Below are 18,615 nucleotides of genomic sequence, written 5' to 3' on the forward strand. Positions count from 1 at the left end.
GGGGGGGGGGGGGGGGGGGGGGGGGGGGGGGGGGGGGGGGGGGGGGGGGGGGGGGGGGGGGGGGGGGGGGGGGGGATTTCGCACAGAAAACAGTATATGAATAATAACATATAAATTAATCAACTAATTACCCCTAAATCCGAATAATAAATATTATCATCAAATGAATATTTTTTTGTGGGGAGCCCCACGCCTCCGAGCCCTCTCCATTCCCCTTTAAAAATGCCCAATGCGGACGGTACGTTTCCCGCACATCTCAAAAATTCATCATTCCCCATAAATCCAGCCGTCATTATGATAATAGTTCCCCCAACTTTCCTGAATAAAAAACTTTGGAGCCCACAGCGCAGGCGTTAAAAATAGTCAGCCCGCAGTAACCCCCGATTTCCCTCAAAAGTGATTGAACCGTCGAGTCCATCAAAATGGAAAGCCCAGCAGTTCCTCGAGGGTACAAGAACACGGCCAGCGAGGCGGACATAAATTACGTCGTGAAGATATCGCGAACGCTGCTGACGCCGATCGGGATCTACCCGCTGCACGGATCAGAGACAGCGATCAGTGACTTTCTCGTGGCAATTCAGATAATTTTCGTCTTCTCCCTGATGCTGTTCCTCCTGGTCCCCCACCTGATCTTCACTTACTGGGACGCCGAGGACCTGACCAAGCTGATGAAGATCATCGCCGCTCAGGTCTTCAACTCCCTCGCCCTCATCAAGTTCTGGACGATGATCATCAACAAGAAGCCGTTGAGGTGGTGCCTGGAGGAGCTGCAGGACAGCTGGAGGAGCGTCAGCTGCGAGGAGGACAAGGAAGTCATGATCAAGAACGCCAAAACCGGGAGATTTCTCACGGTGGCCTATCTCAGTCTGTCCTACGGCGGCGCCTTGCCTTATCACATTGTCATGCCCCTCGTGGCTGAACGAATTGTCAAACCTGACAACACCACCCAGATACCCCTGCCATACCCCTGCGACTACGTTTTCTTCGTTCCTGAAGACTCGCCGGGATACGAGATGCTGTTTGTCACGCAGATCATCATCAGCAGCTTGATTTTGTCGACAAATTGCGGAATTTATAGCTTGATTGCGACGTACATCGTGCACGCCTGCTGTCTCTTCGAAATCGTGGCGAGACATCTGGATCAAGTGGGAACGGGCGAGGGGGAGATGGCGGAAAGACTCACTGCGGTTATTCAGAGACACATCTTTGCTATGAAGTAAGGATTGGCTGGAAAAATTCAGTCAGTTCTGCTTTAAATTTCCGACGCGAAGGAAGTTATCGCAGTGATCCCGAAAATCGAATGTGAAGTTGGTTTTTTATTCAAGGATATTTTTACCGCAATCTTATTGACTTCCATTAATTTACTGGGAATAATTGAATTGTTATTCACAGTTCTCATTAATTTTTCCCTGAAATTCTGAATTTTCAATGACGAAGCATGGATTTGGTGGTTTAATTATTCGTTTCAGCTGATTAAATCTGAATGGCATCAGTGTCGACAATTTAATCAATCGATTTTCCATAGTCAGAGACAAAAAAAACTTCACTTTATCAAAACTTTAAATAGAGCCAATTCGATTTTCAGATATGCGTTGACTCTGGAAAAGTCTCTCAACATTGTTTTCCTCTCCGAAATGCTGGGCTGCACTGTCATCATCTGTTTCCTTGAATACGGCATACTCTTGGTAAATAAGTCCGCAATAAAAATAAAAAATAACAAGAAGATTTCACTGAAAAAATTCACAGGATTTCGCGGAGGGAAACTATCTGGGGATGGTGACGTACGTCGTGCTGATGACGTCCATTTTAGTTAATGTCTTTATCCTCTCGTACATCGGTGACCGTTTAAAGGAACAGGTAAATCAGCCATTCATCCCGCACAATACAAATGTTGATATAAACGTTCGATTTTCCCATTTATCAGAGCTCAAAAATTTGTGAGCACACGTATGACCTTGAGTGGCACTCACTGCCGAAAAATATAGTGAACGATTTGATGTTCATAATGGTGAGATCGAACCAGCCGGTGACATTGACAGCTGGAAAACTGTTTGACGTTTCTCTGGCGGGATTCGCCGATGTGAGTACCACGAATTTAGCGAAGCGGTAAAACAATGAGAATATCTCTCGATCTAAGGCAGATAGCGAAATTTTAGTTAGAACCTTTTTTATAGGGCGGATTACGATCTACAAAAAAGCTCGGTACGAAAATTTCCCCATCTCCCTTAGATTCCGAGATATTCCACCAAAACTAAGAATTAAGTCATAAGGGTGAATCCCTCACCAATTTAACTACATTCGCCCGCAGGTTGTTAAAACATCAGCCGCATATTTGAACTTCCTGAGAGAAGTAGTCTAGTCTCCATCCTCCGGCGCTGTAGCACAATTTAAGCTGCGAATTTATTACTGCACTAGTCCCTAAAATAACATTGTGAAAATTTCATAATAAAATGTTGAGTTGAATAACGATGCTGAGTTTCCATGCGCATTATTATCAAGACGAATACCAGATTTCAGCATTACAAAATACCCAAACTGCGTGAGATGTACATAAAACTTCTGTCTATTCATTTTTACGACGAGATTTCACTCTCGCCAAACGAGAAGTGCCTCATTATTCCAGAACATCATTCTCGAATTCACCAGATCACTGAATTATTTCCAGCCACCCGCTTCACCGAAGCGCAGAGAGCCGACTACTCCCCCCTATTTTCCCGCAAACTTCTGACCCCCGTCATCGAAAGTTCCCCTCAATCAATCTCCCCAATCTGCATTAAAAAATAATCCAGTATTCTCGGTAATCGTTAAAATTATCGGTAGAAAACTTCAGAATGACTAGCAGCGAACGCAAGCGCAGTGTTCACCGCACTTCATCAGGGACTGGCCACCCAGTGCTCAATGACTTTTCGATGAGGAAGGATGGCCGGAAGAGTACGACATGCAAGAACCCCAAGGAGAGATCAAATAAATAATGGAAATCGCGTTGGAAGTGCATTCGAGGCGGATGTTGATTACGCAATTGGCATAATTAGGTGGCTCCTGAAGCCGTTGGGCTTGTGGCCAAAAACAGCCAACTCAACGCGCTCCGAGAGGCTGACAGCCATCTTCCTGATGAGCGTTTGCACATTTCTCCTGGGTTTTTTAATCGTACCAGGGAGTCTGTTCGCATTTGTGAAGATAAAAAATCCAGCTGTGAGGCTGAAGCTGACGGGCCCCTTGAGCTTTTGCGTCATGGGGATAATGAAGTACTATTCCCTAGTGGTCGAACGTCGGAATATCGCCAGTTGCATTCAGCACATGACAGCTGACTGGCAGAAAGCCGTCTCGACGCATGATCGAGACATAATGCTGACGTATGCCCAATTCGGAAGGTATGGAGCAACAATTTGCACGGGCTTCATGTACAGCGGAGGCTTGTTCTACGCTGTTATCCTGCCGTACGTATCGGCTGGTGCTAGGACTGAGGGAAATGGTACGGTTAGATCGCTTGCCTATCCGAGCCACTATGTTCTGTTCGATCCGCAAGTGAGTCCGGCTTATGAAGTTGTCTTTTCAACTCACTGTTGCTGCGCTTTCGTTATGCATTCCATTACGAGCGCCACCTGCAGCCTCGCTGTGGTCTTTGCAATGCATGCGTGCGGACAATTGGAGATCTTGATCGTGTGGCTGAATGATTTGGTGGACGGAAGCGGGCAGGCTGAGGACAGGCTTTCGGAAGTGGTTGAGCAACATGTGAGAACTCTCAGGTGAGGTAGTTTTATGGTGGGACATGGGGACGTGCGCGGTGAGAGTAATTATGAGGCCAAATAATTTTCTCTGTGTACATCACCTATATTATTAACAATAATGTCTGACTGGCTTAAAATCATGGGGATACGTCATTTCATAAGCTACTCTGGATTGTCTAGCTTCATCATCCGTGCAGAAGGCGTTCTCCGCGAGATTTGCCTAGTAGAAATATGTGGCTGCACATTGAACATCTGTTTCATTGGTTATTACTTAATGATGGAGTGGGCCCAAGCCGATGCTGTGGGGATAACAACCTATACAATACTCCTCATCTCCTTCGTCTTCAATATTTTCCTCTTCTGCTATGTTGGAGAGCTCCTCACCGAAGAGGTAAGGACCCCACGTATCTCATAAAGTTGAAGACAGATATCATGACTGGAGGTCCATTAGTGCCAACGGAATTTATTAGTGCAAAAAAGTAGGTGAGACGACGTACATGATGGAGTGGTACAGGCTGCCTGATAAAAAAGCTCTGGGGTTGACACTCGTCATTTCAACTGCTCAACATCCCGTGACGATTACTGCTGGGGGGATGATTGCACTGTCGCTGAGCAGTTTTTGTACTGTGAGTGTATTCGTATCGCATTATTATTATTTTCAATATATTAACATTCTCTGTTAACTCAAAAGGTCATTCGAACAGCCGTTACATATCTCAATCTTCTGCGAACGCTCATGGATTGAGACTGAAGCCTACCTGATTTATATATAAGAAACAATAATTGTTGATTGTGGTTAAGGTATTTTAATAAGGGAAGCGAAGAATTATGAACCGAAATTTGCGTCGAAAATAAACTTGTGAAGTCTACGAGGTTTTATTTCCCTCCACACAATGAGAAAACTCAACTTTCGAGCTCAGAAAATAACAAGGGTAATTGCGGTTTTCCTATTATATCTCAACAGTTGTGCTATTGCGTTATTATTATTCAACACTCTTGGATTATTTCTGTTACCTGACGCATTTCCCTCGATTTATCCTTATTACGCCGATTTATTATCCCGAATTTCGTCAGCTGTGAAGAAACCACTCGGAGAGACTTCTGTGAGAAACTTATGAGCCGTCTAGTGCTCAGGAAACGGTAGTGATAATTCTGATTATTGCTGACATTTGCAAGAGGGTTGAATCGAAAGCGGACGCGCTTCTCCCCTGCTTCGATGAAGCGTAAATCGGAAATAGTAATAATTGCTTCAAAGAAGCAATCCAACTTTATAATTGTCGAGCCATCTGACTTTCCCACGCATTGCGTAAGAATAATCGTCGTAAAGTTTACCCCTTGCGCATGCGTTTTTCTCACCATTTCGCTGCACTTTTCTTTCATTTTCTCATCAGTTCGGTATCAACCGTCAACTAGACGAAAATGAGAGATGAGTTCGCTGTGCTGGGGGCAGTTCCCGCGCACTCAGAGCGATCGAAAGACGACATGAAATACAGTACTGAATTGAACCGTTGGTTCCTGACACCGATCGGTATCTGGCCAACTCGAAGTGATACTCACATTATCGAGAAAATCTTGTCCGAGTTCCTAGTCTTTCTCTCTTGTTTTCTAATTTGTTTCCAGCTGGTGCCCTGTCTTCTCCATACTTTCATAAAGGAGCAAAATCCTAAGCTCAAGATGAAAATGATTGGCCCGTTGAGTTTTGGCTTTATGTCTATCAGCAAGTACCTCTTCATGGTCGCAAGGAAACAAGAAATCGGCTATTGTCTTGAGCACATTGATGTCGACTGGAGGAGGGTCGCATATCTGGATGATCGAGAGATTATGCTGATGAACGCCAAACTGGGTCGCTTCATCGCTTGGCTGTGTGCAGCTTTTATGTACGGAGGGGGTCTCTTCTACCACACGGTCATGCCCTTCGCAGCTGGAAGTTTCGTCACACCTGACAACATCACCATTCGACCCTTGGTTTACGCTATTTACGATCCTCTCTTCTCCGCGCAGACAACTCCGTCGTATGAGATTGTTTTCACGATTCAGTGCTTCTCTGGATTTGTTGTCGACACTGTTACCATTGGAGCTTGCAGCCTTGCCGCTGTCTTCGTGCTTCACATATGTGGACAGCTCAAGATTGTGAGGTCAAGGTTGGAGAGTTTTGTCAAAGGAAGGATATACGAAAGAAAAAATGTGGAGGGTCGAATGGCTGAGATTATCGAACTTCATTTGCGAGCTCTTGGGTAAGAATAATTTGCCAATTTGTGAGCTCAGTCTGAGCGCATTGTGAGTTCTTTCAGGTTCGTCGTTCGTGTCGAGGGAATTCTCACTGAAGTTTGTTTCATTGAGTTGGTTGGCTGCACTATGAACATATGTTTTCTTGGATACTACTTCATGACGGTAAAAAATCACTCGTGGAATTTGGAAAGATGAATCATAACGTCATTTTATTAGGAGTTTGACCAGAATGCAGCAATAGGCACAATTACCTACTGCATTCTCCTAGTATCTTTCATCTTTAATATCTTCATATTCTGCTACATAGGTGAAACGCTGACCCAACAGGTATGTACACAATCTCGTAAATTCCGAGTTAAACTACTGCTCGAATGGCTTTCAGGAGGATAAAGTCGGTAGAACAGCGTACATGATCAAATGGTATGAATTACCTCCTAAAAGTGCAAGGGATCTAATTTTTCTTCTAGCTATGACGAAAACTCCAATTTGCATCACAGCTGGAAAAATGGCGGAATTATCGTTTCAGAGTTTTAGTGGAGTAAGTATGAAATTTCATCATTCTTAATGAACAAATATCAGAGTAATTGACACTTTATTCGATGTCAGGTATTAAAAACTGCAGCGGCGTATTTGAATCTTCTACGAACACTTCTAATGTAATTCAATGTTTAATCGAATATATATTGTTCAGTCATTGCCGCTTACAATTCTTTTGTCCGAGTACCAAGTAGGAATAGATGCCCATTTCACCTTGATTTTCCTTTCATTTTTCGTGACTAAGAATGGAAGAGAATAATTATGAATTGATTATTAAAATATTTTACTAGCGAAAATTGAAAATTCGAAATGTCAATTTTCTTCGGATATAAACTTGCCCACTCAGAGAATAATCTAAAAGTAATTACGTTTTTATCGCTCACAACTTTTACCTGATGCATTTCACTCGATCTATTTCTGCCTCACCAAGCCATTTTGAGAGATTTTCGTAAGGAAAGTGTGAGCCATCCAGTGCTCAGACACCGACAGTGATAATTCTGGCCATTTCTGACATCCGCAAGAGGGTTGAATCGTCCCCTTTCTTCCCTGCTCCGATGAAGTTAAATCGGAGACAGTAATAACTGCTTCAAAGAAGCAATCCAACTTTATAATCGCCGAGACAGCTGACTTTCCCACGAATTGCGTAAAAATAATCGTCGTAGGTTCACCCCGCGCACGCGCTTTCCTCCCAATTTCGCTGCACTTTTCTTTCATTTTCTGGCCAGTTCGGTATCAACCGTCATCTAGACGAAAATGAGAGACGAGTTCGCTGTACTGGGGACAGTTCCCGCGCCCTCAGAGCGATCGAAAGACGACATGAAATACAGTACTGAATTGAACCGTTGGTTCCTCACACCGATCGGCATCTGGTCAACTAGAAGTGATGCTCACATTATCGAGAAAATATTGTCCGAGCTTCTAGTCTTTCTCTCCTGCTTTCTAATTTGTTTTCTGCTGGTACCCTGTGGCCTTCACACCTTCATAAAGGAGCAAGATCCGAAGCTCAAGATGAAGATGATCGGCCCGTTGAGTTTTTGCCTCATGTCCATCACCAAGTACCTCCTCTTGGTCGCAAGGCGACGGGAAATCCGTCATTGTCTCGAGCACATTGACATCGACTGGCGGAGAGTCAGATATCTGGATGATCGAGAGATCATGATGATGAACGCCAAACTGGGTCGGTTTATCGCTTGCCTGTGCGCAGTTTTTATGTACGGAGGGGGTTTTTTCTACCACACGATCATGCCCTTCGCGGCTGGAAGTTTCGTCACACCTGACAACATCACCATTCGACCCTTGGTTTACGCTATTTACGATCCTCTCTTCTCCGCGCAGACAACTCCGGCGTATGAGATTGTCTTCACGATTCAGTGGTTCTCGGGATTTGTTAATTACAGTGTTACTATTGGAGCTTGCAGCCTCGCCGCTGTATTCGTGCTTCACATATGTGGACAGCTCAAGATTGTGAGCTCAAGGTTGGAGAGTTTTGTCAAGGGAAGGACAGACGAAAGAAAAAATGTGGAGAGTCGAATGGCTGAGATTATCGAACTTCATCTGCGAGCTCTTGGGTAAGAATATTTTGCCAATTTGTGAGCTCAGTCTGAGCGAATTGTGAGTTCTTTCAGGTTCGTCGTTCGCGTTGAGGGAATTCTCAATGAAATTTGTCTCATTGAATTCGTTGGCTGCACTATGAACATATGTTTTCTTGGATACTACTTCATGACGGTAAAGAATCATTCAGGAAATCCGGAAAGATAAATCATAACGTCATTTTCTCAGGAATTTGAACAGAGCGCGGCAATAGCCACAGTTACCTACTGCGTTCTCCTAGTGTCTTTCACCTTCAACATCTTCATATTCTGCTATATTGGTGAAATGCTGACCCAACAGGTAGCCACACAATCCCGAAAACCCGAGTTTAAGTACTGTTGTAATGATTTTCAGGGTGATAAAGTCGGCAGAACAGCATACATGATCAAATGGTATGAACTCCCTGCTAAAAGTGCAAGGGGCCTGATTCTCCTTCTAGCCATGACGAAAAATCCGGCTAGCATCACAGCCGGAAAAATGGCGGAATTATCATTTCGGAGTTTTTGCGGAGTAAGGTGCTAATTTCGGTATTTTTAATCAACGAATATCATTATAGCGTGAAAATCATTCGATTTCAGGTTTTAAAAACAGCAGCCGCTTATTTAAATCTCCTACGAACTGTTGTAATGTGATTTCAAATGTTGATGGAATATTTTTTCCAAAATTGTTGACCCCCATGTAACCCTAATATGACCCTATAATACCTTTGAAGAACCTTTATGAATGTGACATTTTCATTGTTTCGTGTGTAAAGTGATGTTTTTATAATTTCACTCCAGCGTTATCTTCGAAGAGGCATTGTCGCTCAATTCCAGGAAAGCCAAAATAGTATATTACGCAACAAGTGCGGGAAGCAAGCGGTTACGCACGAGGGCGGCGCAGCCTGGGGGGGTTGGGGCGGGGGCGAAGCCCCCCCCCCACTGAAAAACAAAAAAAATCAAAATCAAGATCAAAAATTTAAAAAAAGTTCAGACTTGGAAATTGTTTGAAATCAAATTTCTCAATTTAATTGGGTGAAATTTCATAGACAGTCTTGTATTTATCAACCGATTTTTCGGGCGGATGTTTCGTTGTTAGCACTTGCAGCTTCGCCGCGGTCTTTGTGCTGCATGCGTGCGGACAACTTAAAATCGTCATGGCTCGGCTCAATGATTTTGTCGACGGGAATGGAAAGGTGGATAGTTCCGTTGAAGAGAGAATGTCCAATTATCCAACTGGGCTGACAGCTGGAAAGATGATTGAACTCTCCTACGCGAGTTTTTGTAGTGTAAGAAAATTTTATATTTCCTTTTTCCTTTTCTTAATTTACGCCGAAAAAAACGACGAGGTTGAGGATATTCCAAAGAGGTGAAATAACTCAATAATTTTTCAGTGTAAATCACCCCTAAAACTAGATTATTTCATGGTAAAATACTCTCAAAAGAATTTATTCTCACTGATTCTTGAGGAATTTTTTTTCTAGTTATGTAGTTTACGTTAATCATTCCGATTTTATTTTCTCAGGTCCTCAAAACTGCAGCCGCTTACTTCAATTTCATTCGGACAATGATCCTATGAAAAAAGCCAAGTGTCATTGCAAAAAAATATTGACATGTATAGCTATTTAGTAGTAATGTTTTATACGCCAAATAAAATTACATTCCATTAGCCTACAGCTGGATTACTTCATAATTCCCTCGTTACGCCATCAAAAATTCGAAAAAAAAGAAAATCAGTAAGAAAGCGGTAAAAGGTTCAAGTGATTACTGCCCATCACTTTTCAAAATTAAAAATTTGATTGTTTATTATTACTCTTATTATTTTCAAAAATAAATGAAAGAGTAGAAAATTGAATGAACCACTAATTTAATTACGCGCGCCGTCCTTTTCTAGTAAATAATAAAAATAAAAAACGTAATAACTTAATTCTCGAAACCAATCTATTTCCACTCGTCAGAGGCACACACTTTGTTCCAGCGATTGGTCTGCCTAATCAAACGTCTGGTAACTTTCTCAAGCGTGACCGCAAATAGAAATTTGCACCCTCGCACGAGGGGTGATTCGTCCCTCTCATACGCAAGCGCACAGCAGCAGCTTTTTCCCCTTTGACTTCACTTTTTTCAGTATTCTTTCAATCGTCGATCGGTCAAAGATGAAAAACCAATCGCCAATCCTCGGTGCCATACCAGCGCCGAGTGAGAGATCAAGACGTGATTTCCAGAGGGCGACTAATATCAACCGCTGGCTGTTGACACCGCTCGGCATATGGCTGAGAGAAATCGACATTGATGTCACGGAAAAAGTGCTGTCAGGCCTGGCAGTCATCGTTTGCTATTTTCTCATATTTTCCCTCCTCATCCCCTGCGCTCTGCACACATTTCTGGTGGAAAAAAGCGCCAGAAAGCAGATGAAGATGATAGGGCCGATGAGCTTCTGCGTAATGGCGATCATCAAGTATTTCTTCATGATCATGAGGAGAGAAAAAATCCGCGTCTGTTTCAACCACCTCGACGTCGACTGGCGAAGGGTGAAGAGCCCTCAGGACCGAGAGATCATGATGAGTGACGCTAAAATTGGACGGTTCATCGCGAGTTTGTGCGCCACTTTCACGTACAGCGGGGGATTTTTCTTTCGCACTATTCTACCGTTCGCTGTGCCGAGAAAGGTTCTGCCGGACAATACGACAATGCGACCGCTCATATATCCGGTTTACAGGGCGTTATTCAATTCGCAGAAGACACCGGCTTATGAAATTGTATTCGCCACTCAGTGGGTCAGTGGTCTCGTTATGTATACCATTACAGTTGCTACTTGCAGTCTCGCTGCTGTTCTCACTCTACATGCGTGTGGTCAACTGAAAATTGTCATGTCACGCATTGATGATTTCGTGGGGAGCAGTGTCGACACTGAGAAAATGTTGACGGATAGACTGGGGGAAATTGTGGAGCTTCATCATCGCGCACTGCAGTAAGATTTTTTCTCCGTTAATGATATCAATCTCCGGAGGATTTTTCCTTGCTTTCGGTTGATGTGTTACTGCTGACTGACGTTTTGTTTATTCACATGCACTGTTAGAAAGTTTTGTCTGAATTTTCCGGCAGACTTTTTGAAAATTTTTATCGAATGCAATTCTCACAAAAAAATTTTTATTTTGAAAAATGTGTCAAATAATATCTTAAACTGGCTCAATTTATATTTTAAAAAATATATAAAATATGTTTTATGTATTTTTTTTACGTATAATATATTCTGTATAGATTTTTTCAATATTTTTTTAAATTGGGGTTAATGACTGAAATTTCCAGGAATTTCGTCATTAAAAATTCAGAATTTCGTGGAAACATCAACGAGAATTGTAAACTTCAGTTTCACATTCCCCTGAAAATGAATAGAAAACCAGAAAATTCTGGAAAATATATTCTTGAATTTTCAGGACAGTTACACTGAATGCCATTTAGGGGTAAAAAACGTCGTAATAATTTCTCCAGCATCTCCTGACTTGCCTTAAATTAATTAACACGATGGCGACGAGAATAATTGTTGACTAATCAATTTCCCATTCACGATGAATAGTGTTATTTTCTGAATTTTCCAGACTTGTGGTAAAAATCGAGGGGATCCTGAACGAAATATGCTTCGTGGAGTTCATAGGGTGCACCATGAACATATGTTTCCTGGGGTATTACACTATTACGGTATTCAAGCAGTGACACCCGCATTCAATAACTGGTTTGCGTCTTGATCCGAATTTTCGAGTAATCTATTAATCTCCCCAGGAGTTGGAGCAAGGTAAAACATCAGCAATAGCTTTAGTGACGTACACCTTCCTGATGACATCATTCACGTTTAATATATTCATATTTTGCTACATCGGAGAACTTTTGAATCAGCAGGTAAGAATTCAGTAGCGAAGCGGTAAACCGGGTTAAGTCGATTTTTACTATTGGCTAGTTTTTGACGAATATCTCGGAATCTAAAAGAGATAGAAAGATTTTTGTCATGACCTTTTTTGTAGAGCCAATAGAGCGTTATAAAAAAAGTTATGAGGAAAATTTTGCTATCTCTCTTAGATTCCGAGATATTCAGCAAAAACTGGCTAATAGTCAAAATCGACTTAACTCGGTTTACCGCTTCACTACTGAATTGAGGGGGAGAAGTTTACACGAGATTGTGAAGCAGTCCTCACGCGACCTCACTGTTGTTTTTAAATTTAGGGGAGAAAAGTTGGAACGACTGCATACATGATTGAATGGTACGAACTTCCAGGGAAGAGTGCGTGCGGTTTAATTTTACTCCTGGCGATGTCCAACAGTCCGATCACAATCACGGCCGGAAAAATGGTGGAATTATCCTACGCGACGTTCTGCAATGTGCAATGATATGAATTTTATTGAGTTGAAGAATGATAATAAACAGGGAAGAGGATTAACTGATGATTTGTTTTAGGTCCTCAAAACAGCGATGGCTTATTTCAATCTCTTGAAGTCTGTGATCTTGTGATCGATGATTTTTATTCACTATATCTCGGATGGTGAAGGGTTCCACTCTAGAATTGTTGTTGTTGGAATCGATGAGCAATTGCAAAATACTTCTAGTCCCAGTCGTGCAGGGCTGAACAGAATTTTTTGAAGTTCCGTTTACTCTCTTTTTCGGAGATAATTTTAGCATTCAAACATTCTATGTTTTTTAGATATACTGATCCATTCATTCTCGTAATAAATGAACGGTTGATAACGAAAAATTACTCACAATAATTCCTCGTTCAATGGTATTTCCATTTCACTGTGCAGAAATCCAAGAATTATTTCGATTCCCCATACGGAGAGAAATGTTCAGTGAAAATTACGGAACTCACAGTTCGCTCACCGATTATGGAATCGACTCAGAAAATTTAAGTGACGGTATCATAATTTTTCACAGGAGATTCAGATAAAAAATACGTGCCAGTTCCGTAAAGTTTCCTACCACCACTCCGCTCCGGAATTACGGAAAAGATACATAATTTTTATTGAATATTTCTCTCCGTGCAACAGTGACGATCAGGCACCATGAAGAAGAGGCTAATTCAGCCACGACGAGTCCACTCCAGCCACGACAACGTCAGGCAACTTTCTCACGGTCCTACAAGAATAATCAACCTCCCGCCCTCTCCCGCAGTCGCAAAATTCGCCTGCGCGCACGCGTTTCAAAATCGGTAATCCACCTGGGCGATATTGCCCGTCAGTTTCACAGAGAGTCTCGTGCAAACTCACCATGAGAAACGAATCAGCAGTACTGGGTTCTGTTCCCCCCGAGACCAGCAGATCAGAGCGCGACACAAAGTACGGTACAAACATGGGCCGATGGTTCTTGATGACGATCGGCGTTTGGCCGCTGCCGGCAGACAGCCACATAATGAAGAAAATACTCTGCGAGACATGGGTTGTCATGTGTCACGTTCTGATAATATTCATTCTCGTCCCCGCGTTTCTCAATACAGTACTGGTGCAGAAGGACCCACGCAAGCAGATAAGGATGATTGGACCGATGATATTTTGCCTGACTGCCCTGACGAAGTACAATTTTCTGGTGGGACACAGACCGGGCATCAGCGCCTGCGTGGAGCACATGAACGCCGATTTCAGGAGAGCCAAGTGCGAGGACGACAGGACGATCGTCCTGAATTACGCGAAAACGGGGAGACACATCGCCACTGTATCGACGACTCTGATGTACGCAGCTGGCTTCTTCTACCGGACTATTCTGCCCCTCACGCGACCCACCATCGTCACCCCGAATAATCTGACGGTTCGACCGCTGACAGCGCCCATCTACGATCCTCTCTTCAGCGCTTACACGTACAGATCTTGGACGATTGTGTTCATCGGCCAGTGGTTCAGCGGATATGTCATGTACACGACTGCCGTGGGCGCCTGCAACTTGGCGATTGTCTTTGTTCTTCATGCTTGTGGACAACTGAAACTCGTCATGGCGAGGCTGGAGAGCTGCGTCGAGGGGAACAAACATGTTCCCGCTGGGGTTGAGGACAGGGTCGCGGAGATTGTGGAGCTCCACGTCAGATCGCTGTGGTAAAAACAATTTTTCTGGAATCGTCTGCCAAAAACGGTCCAAGTCGACTCAGCTCCCAGTTGAGTTTTTGGAGAATATTTCCGAATCAAAGGGAGATAGCGAAATTTTCATTGTAACGTTTGTTGTAGCTCTCAATTGGCTCTACAAAAAAGGTTCTAACAAATTTTTGCTATCTCCTTTAGATTCTGAGATATTCAGTGAAAACTGGTCAATAGTCAAAATTCACTTGTACCGTTTTACCACTTCGCTACTGAATGGGAATTTACAATGTTGGAATTTCAGCTTTGCCTTTCGCGTGGAAAGTATTCTGAATAAAGTGTGCTTTGCTGAAGTCGGCGGATGCACACTTGTCATATGTTTCCTCGGATACTATCTCATAACGGTGATTACGAGGAATTATGCGCCCCCGAGGGTCTTGATTAATCTGATTTATTATTTGAATGAAATATAGGATGTCAATTCTCATGAAACAGCAATATCTCTACTCACGTATTATGTACTCATCATATCGTTTACCTTCAATATCTTCATATATTGTTATATTGGAGAAATGCTGACGCAACAGGTGAGTCTACCACAATTTTTTTTGTGAAAAATATTTTCAGCTTTTTCAACTGCGAAAAAATTTCGAAGTTTTCTATAGAATTTTCTCGACTCAAATTTTCCGATTTTTTTTAAATTTTATTTTTCTGTTTTTTGTCCAGAAAAATGAGCAAAAAAAATTGGAAAATTTGAGTTGAGGAAGTTCTGTAGAAAATATATGAAAGGAATAAGTTGGATAGGAAACAGGAATTTCTCAATAGAATATTAAAACTAATGGAAAGTTCAATATTAATCCAATAGAACTGTCTAGCAAATTCGCTAGATTTCTCTATTTTTTTCCATATTCTACACAATCCCCGGGCTATCGACACGGTCGAACCTTAAATTTTTTTAAGGTATAAATTACATGGAAAGCAGGACGCTGTATGCTAAATAATTCTCAATGAAATGAATGAATGAATAATTATTTCCTTCACTCGTATTAATTTTTTTTCACGCGTGATCTCATCCCTTCCGCTACTTCATCACTGAAATAGAATCTCCCGATTAAATAACCCGAAAATCTCTTGATTTTCAGGGTATGAAGGTCGGCACTGTCGCTTATTTAATCGACTGGCATAAGCTGCCGGTGTCAAGTGCTAAAGGTATTATGCTCATAATATCGATGTCTGGATATCCCACGAGTATCACAGCCGGAAGAATGATGCAACTTTCGTACAACAGTTTTTTGAGTGTTAGTATACCCCACTTCGCATAGCAAAATGAAACGTCAAGCGGTAATAATTGTTTCCAGATAATGAAAACTTCGGTGGCGTACCTAAACGTGCTTCGAGAGATGACGGATTAACTCGTCAGTTCGTCCCTCGCGCTCATTACAAGAGCAATATCATAATCAATCTGTATCGTAATTTGATGGTCATTACACTAAGAACTCGGAATAAAATTGCGATTCCTGTACTTTCATTGGTCTCTTCTTCCTGAGGTTTATGGGGAGAAATCTATCAGACTATCAATCGAATTGACGAAAACTGTTGAAAAATTATAGTGCACTGTTGGCGGAAAAACGTACTGAAATTTCCTTTAGACTTGATTAAACAGTAAAAAAAATCGGTGTGAGGGTTTAAGATTTTATTCCGGTGTCAGATTTTGGTAGCGAGTCAATTTTTATTTTTCACACCGAACTGTGCTGATTAATATCTCCATTTTGACATCATAGCAGTGTCAATTTTCACTCCACTCGCTGTACTCCACTCTGAAATCAATTAATTCCGTACATTCGCACCGAAAAACCTTGTGGACTTATTTTTACTCCGTTTGATGTGGACTCAGAGCCAAAATTCACTCTGGATTTTATAGAGGGTGTCCTCCTAATAATCAATCTCACTCTCTTCTTGATTACGTCGAATCTTTCAAGGATTAACTCGATTCAATTCATCATGATGTTCGAAATAAACTTCAGATTAAGAACTCAATTGTAAAAATGGAAAAATATCATACCTTTCCGTTATTCTCCCGAAATTCTAACGGATAAACTGGGAGAAATTAATAATCCCTAAAAACACCTGCCCGGAGAGAAATGTTCAATAAAAATTACAGAACTCACAATTCGCTCACCGATTACGGAATCGTCTCAGAAAATTAAAGTGACGGTATCGTAATTTTTCACAGGAGATTCAGATAAAAATTGCAGAACGCCCTGGAAAAATTCCCCGACAGGTAATTTTTATTGAATACTTCTCTCCGTGTGCGATTCCGCCAACATCCATTATCAAACTGTCTCCTCCGACATCGTACTAATTGCCAACCGCATGCGCACTCCCCCCCTCCCAATTTTTCCTCGAATTCGAGTCCAGATGCCCAGTCAATAGCTCCGTAGCGCTCAAAGCAACATGACACCTGAGCCCTGGAAGCAAGCCCTCCAATTCCCCCCGATCCACCAACACGAAGCCAATATAAACTATGAGCTCCAGTACACCCGTTGGCTGCTCACAGCCCTCGGGGTCTGGCCGATGATAACAAACGACGTGACGAGACGAGCGAAAATCTCCTCAATCCTCCTCGTCGGCCTCAGCCTTCTCGCAATAGCCTTCATCCTCGTCCCCATCACAGTCTTCATGTTCGTGAAGATGAAGACACTTCGAACTCGCCTCGGCTTCATCGGCCCCATAGGATTCCGCATCTCGAACATGTGCAAAATCATCATGATGATGTATCGCAGCGGTGTCATCAGGGAATGCATCAGCCAAGTCAAGTCCGACTGGTCGGCAGTGACGATCAGAGATGACGAGGATGCCATGGTCCAGAGTGTGATCCTGGGACGCAGTCTGACGATCGTGTGTGGAATTTTCATGCTCTCCGGGGGTGTTTTCTTTCACATCATCATGCCCCTCCTCAAGCCGAGAAAAGTGAATGCCTTCAACGTGACAATCAGACCGCACGCCTATCCTGGCTACGACTTCTTCGTCGACTCGCAGGCAACTCCGGCTTATGAAATCATATTCAGCGCTCATTTTTTGTGCGCTACTAGTGGCTACGTCGTTGTCACTGCATCGTGTAATCTGGCTGCTGTGTTTGTCTCTCATATTTCGGGACAGGTGCAAGTTATCAAGCTGAAATTAGCGAGGGTTCAGCAAGATGACGGCGGAAAGGCCGGGGATTTGAGTCGGCAGATTGCTTCGATCGTTAAATCCCATGTGAGAATACTAAAGTGAGCGTTTTTGATGTGGCGAAATAGCGAAGTGGCAAAACGGTTCAATATCTCGGAATCTAAGGCCGATAGCAGAATTTTTTATATGACCTTTTCTGTAGAGCGAATTGAGAACTACGAAAAAGGTATTCACGAAAATTTTGCCATCTCCCTCAGATTCGGAGATATTCGCTACGAATTATTTGTCCATTCCCAACTGATCTAGATTATCATTGATTTGTGGTTTTTATTCATGCAGATTCTCCGATAAAATAAAGATGGTGTTTCGTGAAATATGTTTGGTAGAGGTGGTGCTGTCAACCATCGTCATCTGCTGGCTAGAGTTCTATTGTATAACGGTAGACGAAAGACTGACGTCAGTTTTCGATTTTCATTATTTCACGCAATTGTGAATCATTACGAATGCTAGTTAGCTCTGTGCCGCTTTGATCAGTCATGATATTGTCAGGATAAATAATAAAATACATCGGAGTCATCGACACACCTTGTCTCTCATCATTCTAGGATAGCAACATTGTTCTCCTCGTGTACAAGAGGAATTCATTTCCATATTGCAGCAGCAAAATTATTTTATCTTTCGAATTCTAGACTGGTAACTCTAATTTGTGTTATAGGAATGGAAGAACAGCGCGACTATATCCATAGTCGGGTATTGCGTGATTCTCGGATCATTTTCATTCAATGTTTTCATCTACTGTTATATCGGACAAATATTAACGGATCAGGTATGTTGTCTTCAAACTGACGCTCATTCGACGCACAACCGACAGAAATAAATCAACGAATAATTGTTAAGTGCGAGTCTGTCGGGCAAATGGCCTATATGATCGATTGGCATCGCATTCCACCGAGAAATGTATTGTCCCTCAGCATGATCATCTCAATGGCGAGATATCCGAGGCACATAACAGCGGGCGGCATGATAAACCTCACGATTCGAAGTTTTGGAGATGTGAGTAATTCGACCGATTTTTTTGAGGTATTGAATGACTTTTTTTCAGGTCATGAAGACTTCTGTTGCCTACTTAAATGTGCTGACCGCTGTTGCCGCATGATTGGGAATGCCATTGAGAAGGATTGAATAATTTTTTCAATTGAATCACTTCAGATTTCACTCAACAATTTTCATTTGAAAAATGTCTAATGGAGCATTAGATTTATTGTGGACGGTTTTGTGGATCTTTCACGTCTTGTTCAACCATTATTACATTTGGGAGGCTTAAAAAATAAATG

General features: G+C 42.4%; 7 protein-coding genes across 7 annotated transcripts; all 7 read left to right on the top strand.

Moving 5' to 3' along the window:
- The first annotated feature begins 422 nt into the window (after positions 1-422).
- LOC107038271 (odorant receptor 13a) lies at positions 423-2,381 on the top strand. Its single transcript, XM_015257283.1, has 5 exons — positions 423-1,216; positions 1,586-1,685; positions 1,747-1,857; positions 1,925-2,080; positions 2,309-2,381. Exons 1-5 carry the CDS (start codon positions 423-425, stop codon positions 2,357-2,359), a joined length of 1,212 nt encoding a protein of 403 aa, XP_015112769.1. The 3' UTR covers positions 2,360-2,381.
- Positions 2,382-2,919: 538 nt separating this feature from the next.
- On the top strand, positions 2,920-4,473 carry LOC107038174 (odorant receptor Or2-like). Its single transcript, XM_015257096.1, has 4 exons — positions 2,920-3,746; positions 3,909-4,119; positions 4,199-4,354; positions 4,420-4,473. The coding sequence occupies exons 1-4, from the start codon at positions 2,920-2,922 to the stop codon at positions 4,471-4,473; spliced, it is 1,248 nt and encodes a 415-aa protein (XP_015112582.1).
- A 664-nt stretch (positions 4,474-5,137) lies between these two features.
- LOC107038272 (odorant receptor 67c) lies at positions 5,138-6,664 on the top strand. The gene is made up of 5 exons (XM_015257284.2): positions 5,138-5,962; positions 6,020-6,119; positions 6,174-6,284; positions 6,340-6,495; positions 6,564-6,664. The coding sequence occupies exons 1-5, from the start codon at positions 5,148-5,150 to the stop codon at positions 6,615-6,617; spliced, it is 1,236 nt and encodes a 411-aa protein (XP_015112770.2). The 5' UTR covers positions 5,138-5,147; the 3' UTR covers positions 6,618-6,664.
- Positions 6,665-7,247: 583 nt separating this feature from the next.
- On the top strand, positions 7,248-8,716 carry LOC107038175 (odorant receptor 67c-like). The gene is made up of 5 exons (XM_015257098.1): positions 7,248-8,062; positions 8,120-8,219; positions 8,274-8,384; positions 8,439-8,594; positions 8,663-8,716. Exons 1-5 carry the CDS (start codon positions 7,248-7,250, stop codon positions 8,714-8,716), a joined length of 1,236 nt encoding a protein of 411 aa, XP_015112584.1.
- Positions 8,717-10,215: 1,499 nt separating this feature from the next.
- Positions 10,216-12,599, top strand: LOC107038269 (odorant receptor 13a). The gene is made up of 5 exons (XM_029126116.1): positions 10,216-11,030; positions 11,659-11,758; positions 11,840-11,956; positions 12,278-12,433; positions 12,510-12,599. The coding sequence occupies exons 1-5, from the start codon at positions 10,216-10,218 to the stop codon at positions 12,561-12,563; spliced, it is 1,242 nt and encodes a 413-aa protein (XP_028981949.1). The 3' UTR covers positions 12,564-12,599.
- A 717-nt stretch (positions 12,600-13,316) lies between these two features.
- On the top strand, positions 13,317-15,543 carry LOC107038274. Its single transcript, XM_015257285.2, has 5 exons — positions 13,317-14,131; positions 14,415-14,514; positions 14,584-14,697; positions 15,253-15,408; positions 15,469-15,543. The coding sequence occupies exons 1-5, from the start codon at positions 13,317-13,319 to the stop codon at positions 15,520-15,522; spliced, it is 1,239 nt and encodes a 412-aa protein (XP_015112771.2). The 3' UTR covers positions 15,523-15,543.
- A 1,021-nt stretch (positions 15,544-16,564) lies between these two features.
- Positions 16,565-18,437, top strand: LOC107038176 (odorant receptor 82a). Its single transcript, XM_015257099.1, has 5 exons — positions 16,565-17,382; positions 17,621-17,720; positions 17,997-18,107; positions 18,179-18,334; positions 18,384-18,437. The coding sequence occupies exons 1-5, from the start codon at positions 16,565-16,567 to the stop codon at positions 18,435-18,437; spliced, it is 1,239 nt and encodes a 412-aa protein (XP_015112585.1).
- Positions 18,438-18,615: the final 178 nt, after the last annotated feature.

This window comes from Diachasma alloeum, unplaced genomic scaffold (assembly GCF_001412515.2).
Source record: "Diachasma alloeum isolate Michigan unplaced genomic scaffold, Dall2.0 Dall_scaffold_00279, whole genome shotgun sequence".
Classification (NCBI taxonomy): Eukaryota; Metazoa; Arthropoda; class Insecta; order Hymenoptera; family Braconidae; genus Diachasma; species Diachasma alloeum.